General features: G+C 41.5%; 2 protein-coding genes across 7 annotated transcripts in view; one reads left to right on the top strand and one right to left on the bottom strand.

Annotated features, from left to right (window-relative positions):
- FEZF2 (FEZ family zinc finger 2) overlaps positions 1-25394 on the bottom strand; it is a 141754-nt gene that overhangs the window by 2537 nt on the left and 113823 nt on the right. Inside the window, exon 3 of one of the 2 annotated variants that reach the window (XR_008706014.1) lies at positions 13143-13444. The exons of the other annotated variant lie outside the window; for it this stretch is intronic. The gene's annotated coding sequence lies outside the window, so the exon portion shown is untranslated. Of the gene's footprint in view, positions 1-13142; positions 13445-25394 lie in introns of those variants that run through there. 2 annotated transcript variants of the gene reach the window in all.
- The window catches only part of PTPRG (protein tyrosine phosphatase receptor type G), a 770267-nt gene that overhangs the window by 732787 nt on the left and 12086 nt on the right, over positions 1-25394 (top strand). For all 5 annotated transcript variants that reach the window (XM_055557457.1, XM_055557454.1, XM_055557459.1 and 2 more), the window contains 12 exons: positions 562-658; positions 7273-7355; positions 7543-7677; positions 8944-9078; positions 11221-11393; positions 13399-13534; positions 14019-14165; positions 16023-16116; positions 17026-17102; positions 17589-17717; positions 21620-21766; positions 22732-22874. In XM_055557457.1, coding sequence (XP_055413432.1) covers positions 562-658; positions 7273-7355; positions 7543-7677; positions 8944-9078; positions 11221-11393; positions 13399-13534; positions 14019-14165; positions 16023-16116; positions 17026-17102; positions 17589-17717; positions 21620-21766; positions 22732-22874 — 1496 coding nt within the window. The remainder of the gene's footprint in view (positions 1-561; positions 659-7272; positions 7356-7542; positions 7678-8943; positions 9079-11220; positions 11394-13398; positions 13535-14018; positions 14166-16022; positions 16117-17025; positions 17103-17588; positions 17718-21619; positions 21767-22731; positions 22875-25394) is intronic.

Raw genomic sequence — 25394 nt, 5'->3', positions numbered from 1 at the left:
CTGAGGACAGTCACTTGGTAGTCTGTTATAAAACAGGGCTGTGAGGACCATAATATAAGCATATTGCAAATCATGCTGAAGATTATTCTTCTGTCTGGAATATTCCTGTTCATCTTTTTAAGACTCCGGTGATTTCTCGCCCATGTAAACCTTCTTCTGTGTTTCTATCCATTTCTTCAGGCCTCTCTTCTACTAATCACATTTGACTATCATCATGTTTTTATATGTTTTTCTCACCCATTTGACTGCAACAGATTCAAAAAGAGACACTATGTCTGTAATCTCCATGCCTAGGTCGAATCTGGAATAAAATGGATGGTGGATGAATTAGTAAAGAATGAAACCCTTTTATTTTGTTTTCATCCTTCATACATCTGTTATGAATACGTTAGTATTCATTTCTGAAGTTGAGTTTGGGGAGGTGATGGTGGCCAGTGACTGGGGAGTGAGTAAAGGCTCTGGGCTTTTGGATGTCTATAGTTTCTTTCTTTTGGCTGTTGTTCAGCATCTAAAAGCATGTCTAAAAATCTTGGTAACCTCCCTGTATATTTCCTTCTCTAGGAAGTCCAGCGCTGCACGGCTGATATGAACATCACTGCAGAACATTCCAATCATCCAGATAACAAGCACAAAAACAGATACATCAATATTTTAGCATGTGAGTAATAAACTTTAAACTATCTTCAACTGCAAGGAAATGAAATCTTCCTGCTGGGTATGAGCTGAAATGCAAGCCGTTGGAATCAGGATGCCAAGAGGGCATTACACGTGCAAGTTGGCCCATCTTCTTCAACAATGTGTAAGAAGAAGAAGTGGGGACATCCTCTGCCCCCTTAGTGTTTCATGAAGCTGCCAGATCTCTGTTGTCATAATCAGGTGATCAAAGGAAATGTTCTGAGCTTTACTGTTTTTACATTAAGTGATTTCATATCCAGTGTTGGGAACCAAAGTTTAATGTCACGTGGCTAACCTAACATTTTAACCCATGAAAGCCAAGCTTTTTAATGCAAATGGAAATACTGAGAGCTGAATTGAGGAAGCTGAATTTCAGAACAGTCTTTCCAAAGATTAGGTAATTGGTTTATTTCAGTCCTTGTGGCCTACGTGTTTAGTCCTGTCCAAAACATTTCCAGGGCCATGAGTAACCTGGAAGTTTAGGAGCAAATAAAGAGTTCTTCTTACAGAGCCTCAAGGCTGCTAGGAGGACAGGCCACTTCTGTGGCTGGAAGGCCACTTTTCACAGACACCGAGACTTGACTCACTGGCTGAAAATACACACTTCGATATTGGGAGCAGGAGCACAGATGTTTATGGTTAATGTACATATGGTTTCATGTAATAGTGTGTTTAAAGTTACACACCACTGTAGACAGATTTTTAATAATACTTTCAGTTCAGTTGCTCAGTCGTGTCCAACTCTTTGCAACCCCATGAGTCACAGCACGCCAGGCCTCCCTGTCCATCACCAACTCCCAGAGTTCACTGAAACCCATATCCATCGAGTCGGTGATGCCATCCAACCATCTCATCCTCTGTCGTCCCCTTCTCCCCCTGCCCCCAGTCCCTCCCAGCATCAGGGTCTTTTCCAATGAGTCAACTCTTTGCATGAGGTGGCCAAAGTACTGGAGTTTCAGCTTTAGCATCAGTCCCTCCAGTGAACACCCAGGACTGATCTCCTTTAGGATGGACTGGTTGGATCTCCTTGCAGTCCAAGGGACTCTCAAGAGTCTTCTCCAACACTACAGTTTCAAAAGCATCAATCCTTCGGCGCTCAGCTTTCTTCACAGTCCCAACTCTCACATCCATACATGACCACTGGAAAAACCGTAGCCTTGACTAGACGAATCTTTGTTGGCAAAGTAGTATCTCTGCTTTTGAATATGCTATCTAGGTTGGTCATAACTTTCCTTCCAAGGAGTAAGCGTCTTTTAATTTCATGGCTGCAATCACCATCTGCAGTGATTTTGGAGCCCCCCAAAATAAAGTCTGACACTGTTTCCACTGTTTCCCCATCTATTTCCCATGAAGTGATGGGACCAGATGCCATGATCTTAGTTTTCTAAATGTTGAGCTTTAAGCCAACTTTTTCACTCTCCTCTTTCACTTTCATCAAGAGGCTTTTTAGTTCCTCTTCACCTTCTGCCATAAGGGTGGTGTCATCTGCAGTGAGATATAATTTATATAACATACACAATTCACCCATTTTCAAGATAATTTGATTTTAAATTTAATTTCAGTGGTTTTTAGTATAGTCAAAGAGTTGTACAACCATCACCACTGTCTAATTTTAGAATATTTTAATCACCTCAACATGAAACCCCTTATCCATGAGCAGTCACTTCTAATTCCTCCTGTTCCCAAGTCCCTAAAAACCACGTAGCTACTTTCTTTCTCTGTGTGTTTGCCTATTCTGAGTATTTCATCTAAATGGAATCATACTGTACGTGCCCTTTGTGTCTGGATGCTTCTATCTGCATGATGTTGTTAAAAGGTACACAGGGCGTTGCTTTTATGCCTGAATAATACTTCACGGTATAGATATACCATGTTTATTCATTTCTCAGTGGACATTTGAGTTGTTTCTACTTTCTGTCATTAATAATGCTGCTATGAGCATTTGTGTATAAGGTTTTATACAGACATCTATTTTCAGTTCCCTGGGGTATATACTTAGGAATAGAATACCTAGGTCATATGGTAACGTTATGTTTAATATTTTGAGGAACTGCCCAACTGTTTACCAAAGTGGCTGCACCATTTTACATTCTCAGCAGCAATATATGCAGGTTCTAGTGTTTCCACATCCTTGCCAACACTCGTTACGTTGTTTTTTTTTCTGATAATAGCCATGGTGATGAGCTTGAAGTGGTATCTCACTGTAGTTGCGGTTTTAATTGGCATTTCACAGTGATTAGTGATGTTGAACATTTTTTCATGTGTTTGTTGGCCACCTTTCTGTCTTTTTTAGAGAAATGTCTATTTAGATCCTTTGCTCGTTTTTATATTTGTTTACTCATCTTTCTATTGTTGAATTCTTTATACATTATAGATACAAATATATATATATAATTTGCAAATATTTTCTTACATTCGCCATGTCATCTTTTCACTTCCTCGATAATGTCCTTTGAGGTACCAACTTTTAAAAGTTTGGTGAAACACAGTTTGTTTTTTTTTTTCTTTTGTTTCCTGTGCTCTTGTCATATGTAATGAACCAGTGCCTAATCCAAGACTGTAAGTATATACCTTTTTTTTTTTTTTTTTTTTTTTTGTCAGCATCTTCTGGTCTTAGCTCTTACATTTAGGTCTTGGACCCGTTTGCGTTAATTTTTGTATATAGTGTGAGGTGTAGGGGTCCAGCTTCATTCTTCTGTATGTTAATATCCAGTTGTCTCAGCACCATTTTTTAAAAAGTTTCTTCTTTCTCTCCATAATGAATTGTCTTAAGCACTGCACAGAAAATCAGCTGACCACACGCGTGAGGGTTTGTTCCATGCTTTGATTTCTTTCCTGCTGGTCCGTATGTCTGTCTTTACGTCAGTGTCACCCCATCTTGGTCACTGACTGACCATGGCTTTGTAGTAAGTTTTCAAATTGGAAACTGTGACTCCTTCAACTGTGGCCTTCTTTGTCAAGATTCTTTTGGCTATTTTGGATCCTTTGTTTTTCATATGAATTTCAGGACCTCCCTATTACTACAAAAAGTGTAGCTGGAATTTTAATACAGATTATGTTCATTCTGTAGACTGATACGGGGAACACTGCCATATTAACAGAATTAGGTCTGCCAATTTATGAAGATAGGACATCTCTCCATTTATGTAGGACATCTTTTATTTCTTTCAGCAATGTCTTATAATCTGTATGCTACAAGTATTAAGCTTTTGTTAAATATATTTCTAAGTATATTATTCTTTTGCGTGGAATTGTTTCCTTGGTGTTTTCAGACTGTGGATAGAAGTGTGATTGATTTTTGTATGCTGACCTTGTATCTTATCAACTTGACTGAACTTATTTATTAGTTCTAACAGTTGTTTAACACTTATTTCTTGTCTTTTTGGTCATAGCCATTCTAACAGGTGTGAGATGCACATTTCCCTGAAGATTGGTAGTGGTTGAGCTCCTTTTCATGTGCCCATTGGCCAGCTATAGATCTGCTTTGGAAACATGTATATTTAGGTCCTCTGCCCATGTTTTAATTGATTGCTGGTTTTGCTAGCTGTTGATTTGTATGCGTTCTTTTTATATTTTGCTTATCAACCCCTTATCAGATATATGAGTTACAAGTACTTTCTCCCATTCAGTAAAGCTGCCTTTTTCTTTTGTTGATGCTTTCTTTTGCCATACAGAAGCTTTTTAGTTTGATGTGGTCCCACATGTTTATTTCTGCTTTTGTTGCTTTTGGTGTCAGATTGAAAAAAAATCACTGCCAAGACCTATGTCAAGGAGCTTTCTTCTCTGTTTTCTTCCAGGAGTTTTATGATTTCAGGCCTTAAATTCAGTTTCAATCCATTTTGACTTAATTTTTATGTATGCTGTAATATAGTAATCTAGTTTCATTCTTTGCATATGACTGCCCATTTTTCCCAGCCCCACTTATTGAAGAGACTGTCCTTTCCCCATCGTGTGTTCTTGGCTTGTTTGTCACAAATAAATTGATTGTATATGTGTGGGTTTATTTCTGGACTCTCTCATCTGTTTCATTGATATATGTGTCTGTCTTTATGCTAGTACTTTTCAAATTATTATAGCTTTATAATATAATTTGAAACCAGGGGTATGATGCCTCCAGCCTTGTCCTTCTTTCTCAAGATTGCTTTGGCTGTTTGAGTTCTTTTATGGTTCCATACACATTTTAGGATTGTTTGTTCTATCTCTGTGGAAAGTAGCATTGGAATTTTGATAGGGATTGCACTGAATCTGTAGATTGATTTCCAGTCCATCCATGAGCATAGCATATCTTTCCATTTATTCATGTCTTCAGTTTCTTTTTCAGTGTTTTACAGTCTTCAACATACAGGTCTTTCACCTCCTTAAATAAGTTTATTCCTAGGTATTTTCTTCTTTTTGAGACGATAATAAAAGGGACTGTTTTCTCAATTTATCTTTCTGATAATTCATTCTTAGTGTATAGAAATTCAATAGATTTCTGTATGTTGATTTTGTATGTTGCAACTTTACTAAATTCATTTATTAGTTCTAACAGTTGTTTCATGGAGTCTTTCATGGTTTTCTATATATAATGTCATGTCATCTGCAAATGGTGACAGTTTTACTTCTTCCTTTCAGTTTGGATGTTTTTCATTTCTTTTTCTGGCCTAAATGCTCTGGCTAGGTCTTCCAGTACCATGACAAATAAAAATGGCAAGAATGGACATCCTTATCTTGTTCCCAATCTTGGAAAACTTTCAGCTTTTCATCTTTGAGTATGATGTTAGCTGTGGACTTGTCTTATATGACCTTAGGGTTTCTATGTACAACCTCATGTCATCTGTGAGTGTAGTTTTACTTCTAGAAAAAGTTTTAGAAGAACTAAAAGTCATTTTTTGATAAGAGTATTTGTTTCAGTTATCTGAGAGAAGGAGAAAAAGAGAACAAGGAAGAAGAGTCAAACTTTTCTTTTCTCACCAGTCTTTGGATGGATTGACTCGGGCAGTGTTTGTTGATCAGCTCAGTCAAGGCTCAATTCTCTGAGACTGTGAGGAATTGTCCATCTGCAGACCTCATTTCTGACCACAGCAGTCAGGCAGAGATATACATACATACATGCCTCACATATGTCCACATCACTCTCTCCACCATGGCAGCGTCTACTTTAGTGACCTCACTGCCTTAGCTAAAAGTATGTGGCAAAGAGGGAGGAAGTCAGAGCAACTCTGTGTGATGTGCTCAAGCCATTTCTGGTTAGATGTGTTTGTACTTTCACAAGTTACTTGAGGTATAATGTTCACAAATTCAAATCGGGTGTTTTATTTTCACAAGTTCAGAGAGTTAGGTTTTGGTACTATCTCGGCTCCTTGGTCAGATTCTGGGCACATCACCCATCACTTAGGTCTTCCCCTATATTAATGCTTTCATATAGCAGAGAATAGCATGGAAGTGTCATGGAACAAGTAGAATTAGTCCATGAATGTGCTGGATACACAATATAGGAAGAGCCTTTTCTCATGGAACCATCACAGCTTTCAAAGCAGACGTGTATGCCACCTCCAGTATTTATCTTTTTTAGCCAGTCTTTGACCTTTTTGATTGACTATGAAGAATGCAACTTGAGTATGTGTTCTTATTTGTCAGTCTGTGAGATAACAATATAATGCTACAGAGTTTGAATCCGGATGCTTTAAGAGAATATTTTCATGTGGGGCCCCTGTTTAGATTCAACAGGCAGCCCCTGTTTAGATTCACTGCAGCCTGTGCGTTTCTCAGCACAAAAGCAGTTCAGAGTTCAAGAATGTGGAGGGCTTTCCAGAAGTGCATGAAGTAGTCTGAGGTCAGTAATGTCCATGCTAATCCACTCATTGGACTTCTTTTCGAACTAGCCTTTTATGATCATGATTATAAATAGAAATGTAAATCAGCTTTTGCCCATTCTCTTTCTAGCTAGAGGGGGGAAAAAAAAGTATGACCTCAGCTTTCTTCTGTTTGTTACCTTATAAATACAAGCTCCTTCTGTTGGACAACCAGAGGCACATATCAGCACTCACCTTTTGTTCATAGGCAAAGGTTAAGTGGGTCTTGAATCTGATCACGGACTTCAGATGCCTGCGTTGAGATTACTCTGAGAAGCAAGCTCCAGTTCCCTCAGTTACTCAGGGTCTACTGGGGTGGTGGGGAGTCCAGCTGAGTGGCATCTCCTAAAAATTGATGTTCTGGACTTGATATAATAATCACCTTTTTATATCTGTATCAGTGGAGAGGGGATGGAACATAGGTAATCAAAGATCTTGGAAACTTGTTTTAAAATGTAGGATAAGGGAATTTCAGAGGGTTGCATCTTGAATCATTTTACATGAACTAATAAGGACCACTATTTGCATTTCTTGCATATCAGCACTCACAGATCAGAGCATGCGGTGGGAGTGTCCCCGTGATATGCAGAGGGGTCCCAATGCTGTAGCTTTGACGTTTTAGTTGTTCTTTTGCCAAAAGCTTTCCCAGGGCCCTCTGGGAGATGCCACGTTGCCTCTCTGCTTTGTTGTGTGCTTCAGAATGCTGCTAGTTTTTGAATCATACATTTTGTTTTTGCTTTTTTTTCTTTCTTACCCTCTATAGATGATCACAGTAGGGTGAAGTTAAGACCTTTACCAGGAAAAGACTCTAAGCACAGCGACTACATTAATGCAAACTATGTCGATGTAAGTCAGAAATGTTTTCCTAAACCTGTTTCTGATAAATGAAGGGTGCTGCTGAGACGGTTGAATGTGTTTTCATACTGCACAGAGCTTTCATGAAAAACACAGCCTATTCAGTATGGAAGGCGCTTGAATTATTAACCGGGCTGTGGTACTGCCTTCATCTCACTGTGCTGTGTCATCTTTGAAGGGTTACAACAAAGCGAAAGCCTACATCGCCACCCAGGGACCGTTAAAGTCCACGTTTGAAGATTTCTGGAGAATGATTTGGGAACAAAACACTGGAATCATTGTCATGATTACGAACCTTGTGGAAAAAGGAAGAGTAAGAACTTTTACTCATGTACCTTCACTCAAAAAATTACTTGTGGAGTGTCTGCTGTAGGGCAGAAACTTGATAAGGCCAGAAGATTAGAGAAATGAGAAGTGTCCACCATGCCAGGAAAGTGGGCACTTTCCAGAGGGGGTTAAACATGATGATCAAGGTGAACAGGTTATCTTTAGGTGTTAATCTGCCTTTCTCAAATAGATTAACAATACATTTATAAAAGTCTTTTTAAAAAAGATGAATAAGGTATTAATTAGGAGGATGCTGCAAAATGCATGGACATATTCTGTAGTACAGATAACTTTTTAAAGAGCTAATGTTTGAGGTGAGATTTAAGCAATGAAAGAGAAGGCATAAGAGTCACACAGATGTGAAAAGAGAAGGAAGGACATTCTAAGTACAGTGGGAAGAAAGACAAAAGTAGGGACGGTGGAAGAAACGCAGCGTATAGTCGAGGAAATACTAGTAGTTCAAATCCAGGGGAGTAAAGACTGCTTAAACACCTCGACCGTCTCTAAGAGAATCTTTTTTAAAGACGATGAGTCACAGTTTAACTTGATCGGATTTTGAACTTACATTAGTTATTAATTAATTAATGGAATGAAATAGAATAAGGTTCCAGGCTCTAGTCCCTCCTCAGAATCACTACTGCCTCACTTCATGGAGTCAAAATTGGTGACCAGTTTTTAACACAAAGGCTCTCACAGTTACAAGAGACTTTCCCTTTTCCCCCCGCTTCGTGTATTTAGCCACATATGGTATGGCATATTGGATCTTAGTTCCCTGGTGAGGGATCCGACCTGCACCCCCTGCATTGCAAGTGCAGAGTGTTAACCACTGGACCACCAGGGAAGTCCCGCAAGGGACTTTTCTTTTACCTGTGAATGCAGGCCAACCTCCCAAATGATACTTAATCTTCCTTGGTAACATACCCACACTTCGTATGGGTCAAATATACAGGACTCGACTCTTCTTAGACCCTCTTTAAAGTACATCGTGAGATGCAGAATGGTCACAAATACTAGGCCCAGTCCTCAAATGATCTAGCCCACACGTGTCCCAAGATTAACCTCTGCAGGGGTCGCAACTGCCTGCAAGGACTGCAGCCCATTCACTCCTGATTTAGTCAGCCACGTGGTGAGAGTACCTGTGTTTCAACGGTGCTATTTGAAACCGCAGTGGCACTGTGGTATTACCAACAGTGGCATTGTGGTATCGATTGTAGTTATAATTTACAACTTTTTTTGTTTATCTTTTTTGCAGCGAAAATGTGATCAGTACTGGCCCACCGAGAACAGTGAGGAGTATGGAAACGTTATTGTCACCCTGAAGAGCACAAAAGTACATGCCTGCTACACTGTTCGTCGTTTCTCAGTCAGAAATACAAAAGTGAAGAAGGTATTGAAGGGGTTGGGTGGGCTGCCAGGGCGTCTCTTTTTAAACTAGTATGAAAATCACTGTGCGACCAAGGCCAACTCTCATAACCAACTTGGTGTTTTTTTTTTTTTTTTTAAGTATTTTTGAAACGTTTTTTCACAACTCTCTTGATTGACATCAATGTATGGTGTGAAAGATATTGGCAGAGCACATAATAGAATTTAACTGGCCTGACTGAGTTCTTTAATCTCTTCATGAAGGAGGCTTCATTTGGAGTAGGGGAGGGACAAAAGGTCCTCTGAGGTTTTGGTAACCAGCAAATATGGCAGCATCTGTTTGGTAATTTAGGTTTTTAAATCTAATTTTCTGAAGGATTTAAAGCATTGTTTCCCAACATGTGTCCCGAGGACACATTTGCAAAACTCAAATTCTGTGATTCAGTGTGGAAAATGAGTGCCACATGAGCCTGAATTCCTCCTTAAAAATTTACAAGGAAAACAAGTACCCAGTGTGCCAGAGTAAGGAAACCAATATAACTCTGTCGTGTTTCCTAATGTGATTTAACACTAAAGAACTCTTACCATCCTGAGAATCACCCTTGTGGAAATGCCGCTTTCAAGTTTTCTCAGTTCCTCTTGTTGAAAATCCACTGTCCCACTGAGACTCATAGATCACTCTAGCAGTCCTGGGAACTCAGGACAGATGCTCATTAGGACAGTGTGGAGTGTTACTTACTCTGTGGAGGCTTAGGTAGGCAGCTGTTGGTAGCAATGGTTCATTTATTTTTCTAGGCTTGGACGTCTTTGGGAATGCGATAAAACTGTCTGCCTCTTGCCCCAGAAGAATTCACATTTACTCAGGTTTTTGTATACCATTTCAGTGGCTCTGAAGCCCATTCATGGTCTAGGGTTAACAGTCCTTTCCATGTGTATTTTTCTTCCCAAGAATGGCAGAAGTATTATACATAAAGATCAGTAGCACTGTCTTTATCTATGTTCTCTACACCAGAGCTGTTAGTTGGTTCAAGCTAACCAATAACCAGTTTATACTCATGAAGTATAATGTCCATTAGGCATGGAAACACCTTAGGTATTTAAATGTGGCCCACTTACTCTTATGTTAGAAATGCCTTAAGTCAGAGGAGGATGTCAAATAGGAATGTCTGGCGTTTTGCACACTGACAGTAGGAACTGAAAATGAGGAAGAAAAAGGAAAAGGAGAGGTAACTGGGGAATTGATAATCAAGGACATCCAAGCCCTGTAGCACAGGGCCAAGCACCCTACAGTGTTCAATGTCGATGGATTCATGACCCTGAATCATCAAAAACATTTTTAAAGTTTACAAGTATTGGTAATAATAATAAAGAACACATCACAGAAACTGATCTATTTGAAGAAGACTGTCAACCAAAGTTGAAATGTAAAAAGTTCAGCCACTTAAAGGAAAACAACTCTCAAAAATTCATTTTGAAAGGGACAGATAAATTGACTGTTGCCTTGGACTCTGGACGTTGAAAAGGATCTTCCCCACACTTCCTGGAGGTTGCAAGCACGTGCCCTGCGGCTCCTAAAGGATCAGCCTGGACAGTGGAGAAGGAATGGGAGTCCTGGCGCAGAGTCAGAGGAGCTGGGGCAGGAAGTCAGGAAATGGAAGTTGTTGTTTAGTTGCTAAGTTGTGTCAGACTCTTTGCAACCCCATGGACTGCAGCCCGCCAGGCTCCTCTATCCATGGGATTTCCCAGGCAAGAATACTGGAGCGGGTTGCCATTCCTTTCTCCAGGGGATCTTCCTGACCCAGAGATAGAACCTCGCGTCTCCTGCACTGGCAGGTGGATTCTTGACTGCTGAGCCATCAGGGAAGCACCTAGGAAATAGAAACCTTGTAGGCAAATTACTGAGCTCTTTGGATAGCAGATCCAGAAAAATGAAATATGAAACATTCATTCTTGGTGCAGAATGAAATCATGTTCTCTTCTATGAGGTATCTGAGCCTTCTCATCCAGCTGGGTCATGTCCTCATTTGTGGCCTGAGAGGACCTCAGAGAGGATATCAGCAGTTAGGGCGAATGAGAACAGAGGTTGGGATTCCTGCCATCCTTACAGCATCTTCATCTAGAATGCCCACTGTAGGCTTAAAGACATGCTTTCTCGCCTTTCTCTTAGGGGCAGAAGGGAAATCCCAAGGGGCGGCAGAATGAACGTGTAGTGATCCAGTACCACTACACGCAGTGGCCCGACATGGGAGTTCCGGAGTACGCCCTCCCAGTGCTGACCTTCGTGAGGAGGTCCTCGGCAGCCCGCACGCCGGAGATGGGGCCTGTCCTGGTGCACTGCAGGTGAGGACCGCCCGACTGGGGAGGCAGGGGCTGCGGGCCTGCCTCTGCTCTGACACCGAACTAGAGTCTTCCACCCCAAACTGGGACCACGGAGACTTGTGAGGGTTACAGGAGGTCACTATAGTCCTCTAATAGTAAGAAAGCAGCTGCTGCTTGTTAGGGTAAAACAGAATGAACTCTTTGAGGATGAGTCTCCAGTTTTGATAACACCATCTCATTATTGATAAAATCCAGCATTATTTTATAAGGCAATTGTTGGTAGCTCCTAATATATAAAAACCTTAAACACAACTTTAGAACTTCCCACACTATAAACTTTGAGGCTTTTTTTTTTGGTTTGGTTTTTAATTTTTAGTGAAGTATAGTTGCTTTAGAGTGTTTGTTAGTTTTTGCTGTACAGCAAAGTGAATCAGCTATGTGTATACATATATCCCCTGTTTTTTGGATTTCCTTTCCATTTAGGGCACCACAGAGCATTGAGGAGCTTTTGAGTTTTTGAATATGGCTTTTCTGTAGGGTTTCTCCAAAGAATAGTATTTATTTTCTGGGTGAAAGGCTTTCAGCTTACAGGTACTATATAAAATACCTTTGTAAAGCACATAAAAAGCCTGTTTTCCCTTCTAAACTACCTTAAACAACCTTAGTAAATAGTAACATTAATGCTCAGTTGTGTCCAACTCTACGATCCCATACCCTCCAGGCTCCTCTGCCCGTGGGGTTTCTCAAGCAAGAATACTAGAGTGGGTTGCCATTTCCTTCTTCAGGGGAATCTCCCCGACCCTGGGATCGAACCCATGTCTCTTGTGTCTCCTGCATTGGCAGGCGGATTCTTTACACTGAGCCACCTGGAAATCAACCTCAGCTGGTTGTTTAAAAATGCTTTCAGTGTATTTTTTTATTTATTGAAGGATAATTGCTTTGCAGAAATTTGTTTCTGTCAAACCTCAACATGAGTCAGCCATAGGTATACATATATCCCCTCCCTTTTGAACCTCCCTCCCATCTCCCGCCCCATCCCGCCCCTCTAGTTTGATACAGAGCCCTTGTTTGAGTTTCCTGAGCCATACTGGATTGCTTGGCTTGGGCGTTCAGACAGATGTTGCTGCCTCTGTGATGTGTGTTACATGGCTGCACAGCTTCCTTGGCACTTCTTTGGGGCAGCTCCCTTAATAGGCACCCACAGAGCAGCGGGAGTTGGAGCCTGTCTTCTGTTTAGAGTGCCACAAGAACTCTCCATATTTGCTAATCCATTTACAATCACTAAAACAGAAGAGAGAGTCTACCAGAGAGCTTGTGTCTCAGCAGAGTTGTGTCAGACGGGGAACCTGCTAGGGGGATGGGAGCAGAGATTCTGCCCAAAAGAAGTTTGTTGTTCAATATGGCAGAACTCGGGTCTCCCTATTTTTCTGAAATAACAGTTAGGATGTGGGATTAAAGAGGCTGGCTTTTCCAGGTGGGCTCTTCCTAGTCCACCTCTGGATTATGGAAGGAAAGTATCCTTTTCAACAGGAACTTTCCAATACTGAGCCCACTGGGGAGTCTGGTGGGCAGAAAGCGGTTGTGTTGAAAGGACGATGGGCTCCCCCAGGATTGCTGGGGGAGTGGGGGAGCCAGGTGATGCCTCTGAAGGAGTGCTTCTGGTGTGGGCACGCGGCTGCCAGGAGGGATGCCTTGGACTCCCTGGCATCATGGACTTAGATCCTTTTGCTTGAGCTACAAGGAGGGCCAAGAAAGCTCGTGTGTAGCTTATATATATTTTATTTAAGTATACATAGTCTCTATTTTCATGCAAGGTATGAAGGTAGCCTTCCCTCCTCATCAAGACTCAAGAGGGAGGAAGGATCCTCTTGTCGTTTGTGGACGTTCTCCATTCATCACAACCTGCGCTGGGTCCCCCGAACAGCAGGGTTATTTCTCAGGGCCTTAGAGAGGCGGAGGATGGTTTCCGCGGTCCGTGCTGGGGTCGAGCAGCAGGTGTGCTAGGTGAGGTCTGCCTTTCTTCCAGCGCTGGTGTGGGCCGGACAGGCACCTACATCGTCATTGACAGCATGCTGCAGCAGATAAAAGACAAAAGCACAGTCAACGTCCTGGGGTTCCTGAAGCATATCAGGACTCAGCGCAACTACCTCGTCCAGACTGAGGTGAGGGGAGACTGCGCGGCCACGTGGGGTCTCCGTGCGCTGGAACGAAAGGGTGAAGGAGCGGCAGCAGACAGGGCTGGGAGAGATCTACAGGGGTTTGGATTGGAAGGTGTCCTGACGAGGATATCTGGTTGTTCCCCACTTCTGTGTGGATGTGAAATGAAGCTGGGACACTGTACCCAGCGCTGTGTATTCGTTGCTCTGGGAGTTAAACATTGTCTGGCCTGAGAGGATGGTTCTAAAGCCCTCCAGTGAACACGCGTTTCCCCGTTGCATGTTCGGAGCGTGGTGTGGAGTACAGAACCGACATCAACGCAGTCCCTGCCCTCAAGCCGCTTCTGGCGGATTAGGAAGTGAGTACTGAGGGAATTCACGGAGAGCTCCCTGCCAGGGGAGGAGCTCCTTGAAGGCAGATTTCCTGCAGGAAACAGGTGGTATCCCATCACAGCTCACCTCGGTGACCGTCATGTCCTCTGCCTTGTAGGAGCAGTACATTTTCATCCACGATGCCTTGTTGGAAGCCATTCTTGGAAAGGAGACTGAAGTGTCTTCCAGTCAGCTGCACAGTTACGTTAATAGCATCCTCATACCAGGAGTAGGAGGCAAGACACGACTGGAAAAACAGTTCAAGGTACTGCTTTCAATACATTTCTTTGGGCAAAAAGCAAGGAGGTAAAGAAATGCCTTGAGTTTAGGGGTCTTGTCTTTTTTGCATGAATGTTTAGACTGAGATGGATTACTTTGTGTACTCCTGAGACGTAATACATGGGAAAATCAAGCTGCGACTTGACTGTAGGTGTCTGAGTAGACAGTGCCGTGCTATATTTTCTTCTGTACAGTTTACAACTTTATTTGAACATAAACACTTGCCCCAGGCCACAGTGACATAATATGTTGTTGTTCCAATCAAAAATTTTCTGACCTAATTTATCTTACCCTTATGAAGAACGGCTATTTGTTGACATTATCTTAAAAGCTGAGCTCTTTGAAAGACTATCCCAGTAGATGATTTAGAAACTAAAAAAGACTTACTAAACAAAACTAGAGAAAAGGTTAATTTTTCCTAAATGGGGTTTTTTTCTCTTTGATAGGGGCACAAGGTGTGAAGACAGTTAGGGTTATATGGAATTGAGTGAAATGAGGTGAAAAGAGAGACTATAAGAACTATTAAAGTAATTAAGGTCAGAGCAGTTTAGCCATCTCAAAAGTACTGAATGCCTCCTATTTAGCAGTCTCTCATTACACTTTAAAAATCTGTCTTTTTTGCACATTGTTCTGTTTCTCATTTTGTGTCAAGATAAAAAGAATGAGATGAATCACTGCAGTTTTCATTTTCATGGTAAAACTTTCCGTAGACGCTGAAACCTTCCTTTGAATCTCCGCTGAAGAAATGAGACTGTCAAGCAAATGATAACAAGTGATATGAAATGAAAAATAGATTAATTTCACCAGGTTCAGTCATAACAACTTTATATTTCCAGGTCTCCTTTTACAATGTCCTACCCACTCTAAAAACCATTAAGTTAATTAATAGTGAGGACATAGTGTCTTATTTTGAATGTTGAAAATGAATTCTTTAAAAATACTTATTTTGTTAAAAAAATGATTTTTTTATTGGGGCATAGCCAGTTAACAATGTTGTGATAGTTTAAGGTGGACAGCAAAAGGACTCAGCCATATATAGACATGTATCCATTCTCCCCCAAACTCCCCTCCCATCCAGGCTGCCACGTAGCACTGAGCAGAGTTCCCTGTACTCTACAATACCTCTTTGTTGATTATCCATTTTAAATATAGCAGTGTTGAGTACCAGTATTTTTAAAATTCTGCCGTTTGTTCCTGAAACATTTGTTTATACCTTGTTTTAAAAAATTCATCAAAGGAGACTGGGTTGTTTGTTCTTTTACAGGTGTAGAACTTACCTAGAAAGAAAACACAAGAAACAGAAACTCAGGCTGCCTCCAGGGCCCTGGACAGTGTAGCTGTAAAGCAGGTAGAGCAGGAGACCGTTCCCAGACACTCTAGTAGAGAGTGTATGGGAAAATCCACAGTAATTCAATAAATCCAAAGAATTCATTCAGTCAATCCACATTATTCAATAAATACTGCTTACATAGAGCCTGCCATCAAGAAACCTAAGGCCTAAAAGTAAGTAAAACAAGACTCAGTCCACCGAGACAGTTGTGAAAAGTGCCACCAGTGAGACACAAAGTGTTCTTAGGGTGCAGAAACGTTCAAAAGCCATCAGTTATCTGATCATTGGCATTTCTGCCAGATCATCAAGCAGATGCGATCAGTTATAGCTTTGTTTTTGTTCTGTTGTCTTTCCAAGCTTTATTGAGATAGAATTCTTGGTTTAGGGGACACAAGGTATGATTTGATGTTTATGTACATACTGAAAGATGTTTGCCACAGTAAGTTAACACATGCACAAATATAGTCCTTTGAATGAGACTTTCAATGAACGAAAATGCTGCTTTTCTTTCAGCTGGTCACACAGTGCAATGCAAAATATGTGGAATGCTTCAGTGCTCAGAAAGAGTGCAACAAAGAAAAGAACCGAAACTCTTCAGTCGTGCCATGTAAGATCTTAACATCAGTTCAACTTGACTGTGTTTTTCTTTTCTTGAGATTTTGTGTGTTAGGTAAAGAGGCAACCACCACCACGGGGAAAAGTTATACTTAGGACAAACAGGACAGATGGGAGGGGCAGCTGTCCGCACCAGGAAGTTGCTGTGTCTATGGGACAGGAAATCTAGCTTCAAGTTCACCTCGAGATTGAAGAGTTAGGGTATTTCTACCATGTCTTAGCTTAAAACCCTAAAAAGAAAGGTAAAGTTGTTGTCACTGTGGCGTGAATGCTCTCTGAAAATAGAGAGTCCTGGTTTAATCTGTCCAACTGGAACTACAATTATTAAATTATCCTGTCAACTGAGACCAAGACACTTTATAGGTGGTGACCATCATATAAGTAACTTGGGACTCAGCAGAGGACATTGTGTGTATGCTATAGAAACAGACATAGGGAATCGGTGGAGAGATTCTCTTGATTGAAAAAGGCCAAGATTTTCTAAGTGCTTCCTGAACAGAAAGATAGAGAGGTAAGGGGATGTGGAAGAGCAGAGTGCAGTATGTTGGTCTAATTGTAGGAACATCAGACCGGGGTCAACAGTGACCTCAGCTCCTCTTTCGTCTCTAGCTTCTTCGTGACCTGCTGAGAAAGTGTCTCCCACAGTTGCATGTTATTCCCATAATGCCTGCGTCCCTCTGGGCACATGCAGATGGACGTGTAAAGTGCCCTTTTACATTCAGTCTTAGCTGATAATGCTTTAGCTTGGTTAACAACATAGGTAAATCTTAAAAAGAAACAGGACCCAAAAAGAAACAGGAGCTAAGGGACTCTATGGCTCATCAGGTAACTCTGAGAAGGTGCTGTTGATGGTGTGTGGGTAACCAAGGCAAATGTGTTTGTTTTTTTTTTTTTGTCATAGCTGAACGTGCTCGAGTGGGTCTTGCACCGTTGCCTGGAATGAAAGGAACGGACTACATTAATGCTTCTTATATCATGGTGAGAGTCAACAGTTCGTTATAAGTGAAGCCGATTACACTGAATGGTGCTAAAGAGCAGACACCACCTATGCGGCTTTGATTATTCAAATACTTTCTCAATGTGTAATATCAAAATTTGAGGGATTTCTGCATCTGGAAACCTTTAACAAAGAATACCTAATCCATGAGGACACAAAAATGCTTAAACAAGCTTGTTAAGGAAGTGATCTTATTGATTTCACCCATCTAGTCTTGGAATACATGTTGAAATTACTGTTAAGTAAAAACAGCAGGGGGAATGAGAAGTGAATAGGACATGGAGAGAAAACTGTCTCTACGTGTTAGCAGAAGTACATCTAAAAATTAGCCAAGTGCACTGAGAGCCTCTTTGGATTGTTTCAGTGAGGTTAGCACCATGCTGGTCTTATTTCATGAATGTGTTTGACTATCGCGGAGTTAGAATAAGACGCTCATAATCGCTGGTTTTTCATCTTCCTAACTAAAGGGCTATTACAGGAGCAATGAGTTTATTATAACCCAGCACCCTCTGCCGCACACCACCAAGGACTTCTGGAGGATGATTTGGGATCACAACGCGCAGATCATCGTCATGCTGCCGGACAACCAGAGCTTGGTGAGTGAGGCGCGCCTGTTCTGCATTTCTGGGCCCGTGAGGCCGCGCGCATTCATGACCTTGGAATAGGGCTGTAGTGTCTGCATGCGCTGGGGGAGGGAATGCAGACTGCTCATTTCATAGGTCTGCTCCAATCCTTGATTTCTGATTCCTGGTGGTAGGACCCCTCAACTCTACTGTACACGGTAGGTGACAGAAGGTTTTGGAAAAAAGTTCTGTCTCCAACCTCACTAGTGTATGAACTGACCCTGATCTCTTAGTTGCCACATGTCACTGTTGAAAACAAATGAGCAGTAACAGTAGTCAACGTGTATTGATTATATGAGCTTGTTTTCACATGTATTAGCTCATTAAATCATTTCTACAACTTGCTGACATAGGTACTCTCTTCACCTCCTTTAGGAGCTCAGAAAACTGAGGGAACTAGTTTGCCCAGGGGCATATATACAAATAATTACAGCCATGATTTGATTCACTTGCCTTATTTTGTTATTGTATATGTCCGACCCCACATCATAGAAATGTTTCCCAGCCAAAAAAAAAAAAAATCATTATCAAAAGTACTAATAATGTATCATCATTTACCCCCCCATTCCATAGGCAAGCCAGATCTGTTACAGGGAAGGAAGGAGAAAAGGAGAGGCTTTTTTGTTGGAAATTAACAGTGCTTTTTAAAGACCTCGACTAAGCTACTAATTTTTTCTCCTCCCTTTAGTCCTTCCCTATTGAGGTCTCCAGACTTCCCGGTGGATCAGAGGTAAAGAATCCACCTGCCAATGCAGGACACCTGGGTTAGGAAGATCCCCTGGAGAAGGAAATGGCAACCCACTCCAGTGTTCTTGCCTGGGAAATCCCATGCACAGAGGAGCCTGGCGGGCTACAGTCCAGTGGGTCACAAAGAGTCAGACACGACTTAGCAACTGAACAACAACTGAGGTGTCTAAGACCCTAGAGGAGAAGGGTGCACACGTTTATGAAAACAAGTTTGAGTGTTACCGCTGCATTCTCATTGCCCGAAGTTTTCAATCAGTTGGGTCTTCAGAAGTTACTATGAGGACATGGAAGCACACAGTAAAAACAAAAACAAAAACGATCTGCTTCCTTGAGTGTCAAGAGTAGTGAGTTTTTTAATCAGCAAAGAACAGCATGTGACTGAACCCCTAGTCTTGATGACATGCGTTTGACTGTGTGCCCAGTCAGTAGGAACTTCACTTTGTCGCTTTCTGCTCCAGCTTCAGAATACCAAGACTGCTTCTGTGTGATAGAATGGCAACAGAGTTGAGAATCTTAAGCTAAAAACTGGAGTGTAAATTTTCAAATTAGCTGGCAATAGGGGTCTATTCTGTTTGGCATATGGAAATTGGAGGCATTTAGGGTTGTTAAAACGTGCATTTGTTGGATGAGTCAGTGTTTTGTTATCCTCCCTGAACAGAGGACAGCCACTGAAAGCGGCTCTGCCCACAAGCTCATTTGCATGGGCAGGCGAGTGGGAGCCTGGATCCAGTAAGTCTGCGGTACGGACAGCGAGGCTGCAGGCCCAGGCCTGTCGCTTCCGGGTCTCTCTCGGGCCCACGGAGGCGATGCTGGAATCCTGCGTGTCCGCGCTCATAGCTCAGAGGTGGAAAGTCAGATGTAGTGTTTTCTAAGGGCTTTCCTGCTGGCTGAATCGATAAAGAATCTGCCTGCAATGCAGAAGACCTGTGTTCGATCCCTGGGTTGGGAAGATCCCCTGGAGGAGGAAATGGCAATCCACTCCAGAATTCTTGCTTGGAGAATGCCATGGACAGAGGAACCTGGTGGGCTATACAGCCCATGGGGCCGCAAGGAGCCGGACACGATGATGTCTCTGCATTTTTTGTTTGCTTTGTTATTTATCACTGCTGTAACTTTACAAGACCATGGTTCTGTGGATGGCCCAGAAGTCACTGTGGCCAAGGCATCTGTGCCTTATCCATGAGCAAAATACCCGGGAGACCAGAGGTCCTACTGAAGTCAGTCTGTCAAGTTGAGCCCTTATTCCCTAGTTTACTGTCTTGTGTTCAAAACTATCTTTCTGCCTTTCTTCCACCATTTTGTTAGTTGCTCGGTTGTGGGCTTTGTGACCCCCGTGGACTGTAGCCCACCAGACTACTCTGTCCATGGGGTTCTCCAGGCAAGAAAACCCGAGTGGGTTGCCATTACTAACTCCTTTTGGCAGTTGGTAGGCCAATTAGAGAATTTCTAATTCATATTATCATCATAATCGTTATTTGGGGTATATAGTTTTATTATTCCCACTTTTCTGTTACGGAAATTAAGGCTTAGTCAGATTATTCAGGGTTATATCCAGTCCTATGCTTAATCTGTGTATTTGGTCAAATTTAGAGGCCTTGTTCATCATTATGTCATTGTTGTTTTAGTTGCTTAGTGGTGTCTGACTTTGTAACCCTACGGACTATATCCCGCCAGGCTTTTCTGTGCATGGGATTTCCCAGGCAAGAACACTGGAGTGGGTTGCCATTCCCTTCTCCAGCGGATCTTCCTGACTCAGGGATCAAACCCACGTCTCCTGCATTGCAAGTGTCTTCTTTACCGCTGATCCACCAGAATATCCGTTAAAAGGGTTCTAATTCCATATCCTAGGGCACAGTGTATTAAAATCCAAGACAGTTACAGACTTCTTTTGTATAGACTAAACCCGATTGCTAATCTGTTTCCCCTTATGCTGAGCTTTAAAAATAAAAATGTACTTGGCAATAAGCTATATTGAAACTTGAAAGGGTGATAAGTCTTATTGGACTGTTGGCTCATTTCTAATGCAACAATGTAAGATTAAACAAAACCTTGCTATGAACATTATTCAGAATTATTTCTGACTTCACTAGTATAGTGTCTAGGCTTTTTCAGGAAAATGCCCATAGAAATCTATATATTACAAGCAAACTGTAATTTGCCATTTGAACTGATGAGAAAAAGGAGACGAGGCTCATCATGATGATTTATTTCTCAGTCTCCAACCTAGGCAATGGTTATCTTTGTTCATAGTTTTCAGGGAAAGAATTCAAGTATCAAGCCTGAATATTGTATTAGTTTCAGGTGTAAAGCTAAGTGATTTAGTTATTTTTTCTGATTCTTTTCCATTACAGGTTATTATAAGATATTTGAATATTGCTCCCTGAGCTGTAAATTGTTATTGCTTATCTATTGTATGTACTGTAGTTTGTTACTGAATATTTATCTTTAATCTTAAAATAGATAAACATTTAAAGCTTGCCTGATTCAAGACTGAAAGACTTGAAGTCTTAACATTGACAGCTTAACTGCCCTTTTACAAAGCACCTTATACTTATAGCTAGCATGCTTATTTATGGACCTGTCTGAGCCTTGGTGTTTTCATCTACAAAGACGGAAGATAAAAACCTCCTTCCCTCACTAGTGTATTAAGAAAAGTACATAAGATAATGTTTACAAAAAGTCTTTTGGAAAATGCTAGTCAACTTGTAGAACTCTTAATAACATAATCCATAGAACAACAATTAGCATATCTTAATTGCACTAAGCCACTGTGAAATAATAAAATTGATAGGATAGGAGATCATATCTCCTTTTTTATTCTCACACTTAACCATTACACAGCATTTCTCAGCTAGGGGTTAGACATCCCCTACAGAAGGAGCCTTTTTGGTTGTTAGAGTAACATAGATGAGAGGTGCCAAAAAATAGTGATTGTGTTTTACAATAAAATATAATAACCACTGACCTCAGCATGATGCAATATAAGTATATCAATAATTCTATGAACCAAACTTAAAAGATGATCCCAAATTATGGGAAATTGCAAACATAAGAAATTGGTACGAAAATTCAAGAACAAATGGTTGACAGCCCTGCAGAAGAATTTTTTTTTTCTTTGGTGCCTGTAGGCTGAAGATGAGTTTGTATACTGGCCCAGTCGAGAAGAATCCATGAACTGTGAGGCCTTTACCGTCACCCTTATCAGCAAAGACAGACTGTGCCTCTCTAATGAAGAGCAAATCATCATCCATGACTTTATCCTTGAAGCTACACAGGTAACCCTAACCTCAGGCCCTTGGTAACAGCTGTACCTGGGTCCTGGGTGATTCTAAGTGACAATGAAGTAATATACCACCCTGAGGACAGGCCCGGGCGTCCTGAGTATGACCTAATTTTAAATGTGCACACTTCCTTTTTTGCTTCCTTCAAGTATTTGCTTTTTCCAGGTGGAAGGATGAAATGTAGCAGTTCCTCTGATTAACCATGCATACAAATAGGCTTGTTGACCTGATTATAAGAACAATATACTAGAGCTCTGTGGTTACTTTGCCATCAGAAATGTAAGCCTTACAATATAATATGTTGCAGAGGTGATAATATTAAGACTATACATTAAAAAAAATACACAACATTTTGATGAGTAATTAACTATCTTCCTATGGAGTGGTTAAGAGGGGAGTTATCTTATTTAGTAAATTAAATACTGATGTCCTTTCCCCTTCCTTGTTTTTATTTTTATAGATAAGATAGAATAGGATATAAAGTCTCTTATAGTTTGTTGTCCCTTAAAATGTTTGCCTGAACAGGATTCTATTTCACTAGGATAACCTCATTTGTTGCTTCCCTGGTGGCCTAGCAGTAAAGAAGCTGCCTGCAGTTCAGGAGACACAGGTTCAATCACTGGGACAGGAAGCTCCCCTGGAGAACAAAATGGCAACCCACCCCAGTATCCTTGCCTGGAGAATCCCATGGACGGAGGAGCATGACTGTAGTTCATGGCGTCAGATAGGATTCGGACACAAGTGTAGCAACTACTCTACCACACCACCGAGCTTGTTTGCTCCCTGTCAGGCAGACCTCCCCAGTACTTTCCTCCTCACAGCGGTTTGGGTCTCCTGGCAATCATGACATTTTTCAGTTGTCTATACTATTTACTTCCCCAGGAACAAGTTCTAGTTGTTAAGACTATAGACAGGATGAGGTGAAAAATGACCTGTGACTCATGTCATGCTGCTTGCAGGATGACTATGTCCTCGAAGTTCGACATTTCCAGTGTCCCAAATGGCCCAACCCGGATGCCCCCATCAGCAGTACTTTTGAGCTTATCAACGTCATCAAGGAAGAGGCCTTGACAAGGGATGGCCCCACTATTGTCCATGATGAGTATGTACCAGTTTTTTTCATTTTCCTGTTGCACTGTGATTGTGATAGGAGGAGGGAGGAAAGAGAGACTTCACAAGCCCTCTCTCTGCGTGCGACAATTCCAGGATATTTCTAATGTGCATATATTGTGGTTTCTACCTGGAACATGTGGTTTCTAGTGTGTACCTGTGTAAAATGTGCATTTTAGTTTGTCAAAGGCTTCAGGTTCTCCTGGAGTATAGGTTCATCTTTCTAGATAGTACTGTATATTAGCCTACCACAATATGTCTGCATGCTTTCCTAGGTTTTCTGTTTCAGTAATACAAACTAGACAATAATTTACATGTTTACATTTATATTAATTTACATGTCATAGTTTATACTGTCTTTAAATCCTTACACTGATTTTCAACCAACACTAGGTAGAATACCTTTTAAAACATGTTTAGTTGATTAGTAATCAAAAAGTTAACTCTTAATAATACTTATAGTTTACAATGTGTTTTGAAGTTGACCATCTCTGGAGGTTTAAAGGTAAAGCATGATTTGCTTTTAGCTCAAAGCTGCTAAGTGTCTGAATGGACTTCAAACCCAGCGTACTGTCACTTGAATGAGAGGGACAGGGTCCTAGATATACCTAATGGTGTACGAATATCTGGAGTCAGACTTCATAGGTGGGACTTGACCTGCCAGACGGTGGCAGATGGTTTCAAATCTCACAAGCCTCTGCCCCAAGTTCCAAGGTAGGTAGCTTCCTTAGTCAGCAAGTTGTTAGGCGTTTACTGTTCAATTACCACCCCCTCTGCTAGTGTAGCTATTGATACATTTCACAGTAAAGCTTATAAAATAAGCCTTTGCCTTGAACTGTCCCTGTCGTAGGAAATGCACAGAGACTGCTGGCTGAGGTCAGTACTTCACCAGTTTGAAGCAAGCCACATGATCGGCTCCTTCCAAGGAGTCTGATGGTCTTTTTAAAATAGTGACTATTCCAAAATGGTAGCCTGCCTCTTAGATTAAGAAGAATTAAGAGGCCACAGTCTATGGTGTCCCAAGAGTTGGACAAAAGTTAAACCACCAGCAGTAAGATCCCTGGAAGCAGTAGTGTTTAAATGACACAGCCTCAAAAGAACTAGGTACTTGCTCCTGGTCTATAGGATACGCAGTGATAGCAGAAAGGGAGGACTGCTTCTAGAGTACCCCCCCCCCCAACTAATCTGGGTTAGCTTTTCAAATACCTTCTGGATTTTACCAGCTTTTAGCAATTCAGACCAAATGCTAATGCTGCTGCCCAGTTTTGTGGTGGATTTTTTGGTATTAATAGTACTCCAAAGATCTGCCCTTAAGTCAGGAATGCAGCTGATTTTATATTAGAGAACGGAGAAAGGAGGGGGGGGAGTACAATTTTAACAGACCTGTTTGATTCATTCATCTACATACAGCTTTGGGGTGGATTGTCTTAGGCAGTGATTTTCATTTGACACTACATGCTGCATATGTTAGCTCTGGACTTAATCAGATATAGCTTGTTCTTAGGTCTAAATAAGAAAAGAGCAAGTTAATCCTACACTCGTGCATCTTCACATGTTACATAGGCGAGCTGGATGAAAAGCCCCCGGAGATCAAGTGTTCATTCATTTATCCACCATCTTTGAGAGAGAAGTGAGTCCATTAAAACTATTTTTCTACATTACTTGAGCAAATTTGAAGCTTTTAAGTAGTTGCTCTAGTACAGCACTCTGAATGCCAGTTAACTTTCAGTTTCCATCTTACCTTTTGCACCTCTAAATATCCCTTCCTGCTAGCCTACAGACACCTCAAGTCTAGTATCTGTAGGTCCGAACTCAGCCTCCCATCCTGCTCCCATCCACTTAGTTGTACAAACCAGAAAGACATCCAAGTCCTTCTTGTGCCCCCTCACCTCCACGTATCGTTGGCCCCCGGGGCTTGCAGATGCTCCACACGCTTGCAGTACAGTTTCCAAATCCTTCTGCAATCTGGTTGAAGTCTACTGCCCTCTGGCTACCATCCCAGTCCTCCTGTTCTTTCATTCCACACACACCTCAAAAGGCACTCTCTTTGAAATTGTCTCTGATTCATCCCAGAGGTGATCATTTACAGACAGCACATCTTTACCAGTGCCATTCCTGTTTATCAGATGCGCTTCTCACTGCTTGTATACATGACTGTCAGCCCCACAATGCAGAGACCAGCAGTGCAAACCCATTTGTCCCATTCTCTGTAGAGTGAAGCCCCATGCCTGACAAACAGTGGGTAGTAGATAATACTGGTATGAGTTGGTACCGTGTTTCAAGTTAGGATGACTTACCTGTTATTTAGGATATGTGCTTATGTATGAACTTTCCCCGGAGAGCCTTGTTTTTGTTATTTTACCTGCTTCCATTCATCTGTGGACTATAAAGCCAATTTACAAAGTTTTTTAAGCTCTGTCAAAAAATAGATGGGTGCTTCCACTGACAGAGAGTTAAACTTCTAGCACACAAACTCTGTGCTGTCTGCCTGGTCCTTACAGCTGTGTGCCAG

This window comes from Bubalus kerabau, chromosome 20, assembly GCF_029407905.1.
Source record: "Bubalus kerabau isolate K-KA32 ecotype Philippines breed swamp buffalo chromosome 20, PCC_UOA_SB_1v2, whole genome shotgun sequence".
Classification (NCBI taxonomy): Eukaryota; Metazoa; Chordata; class Mammalia; order Artiodactyla; family Bovidae; genus Bubalus; species Bubalus kerabau.
The sequence above is the reverse complement of the archived record's forward strand: the minus strand, read 5'-3'. Positions and strand labels throughout refer to the sequence as shown.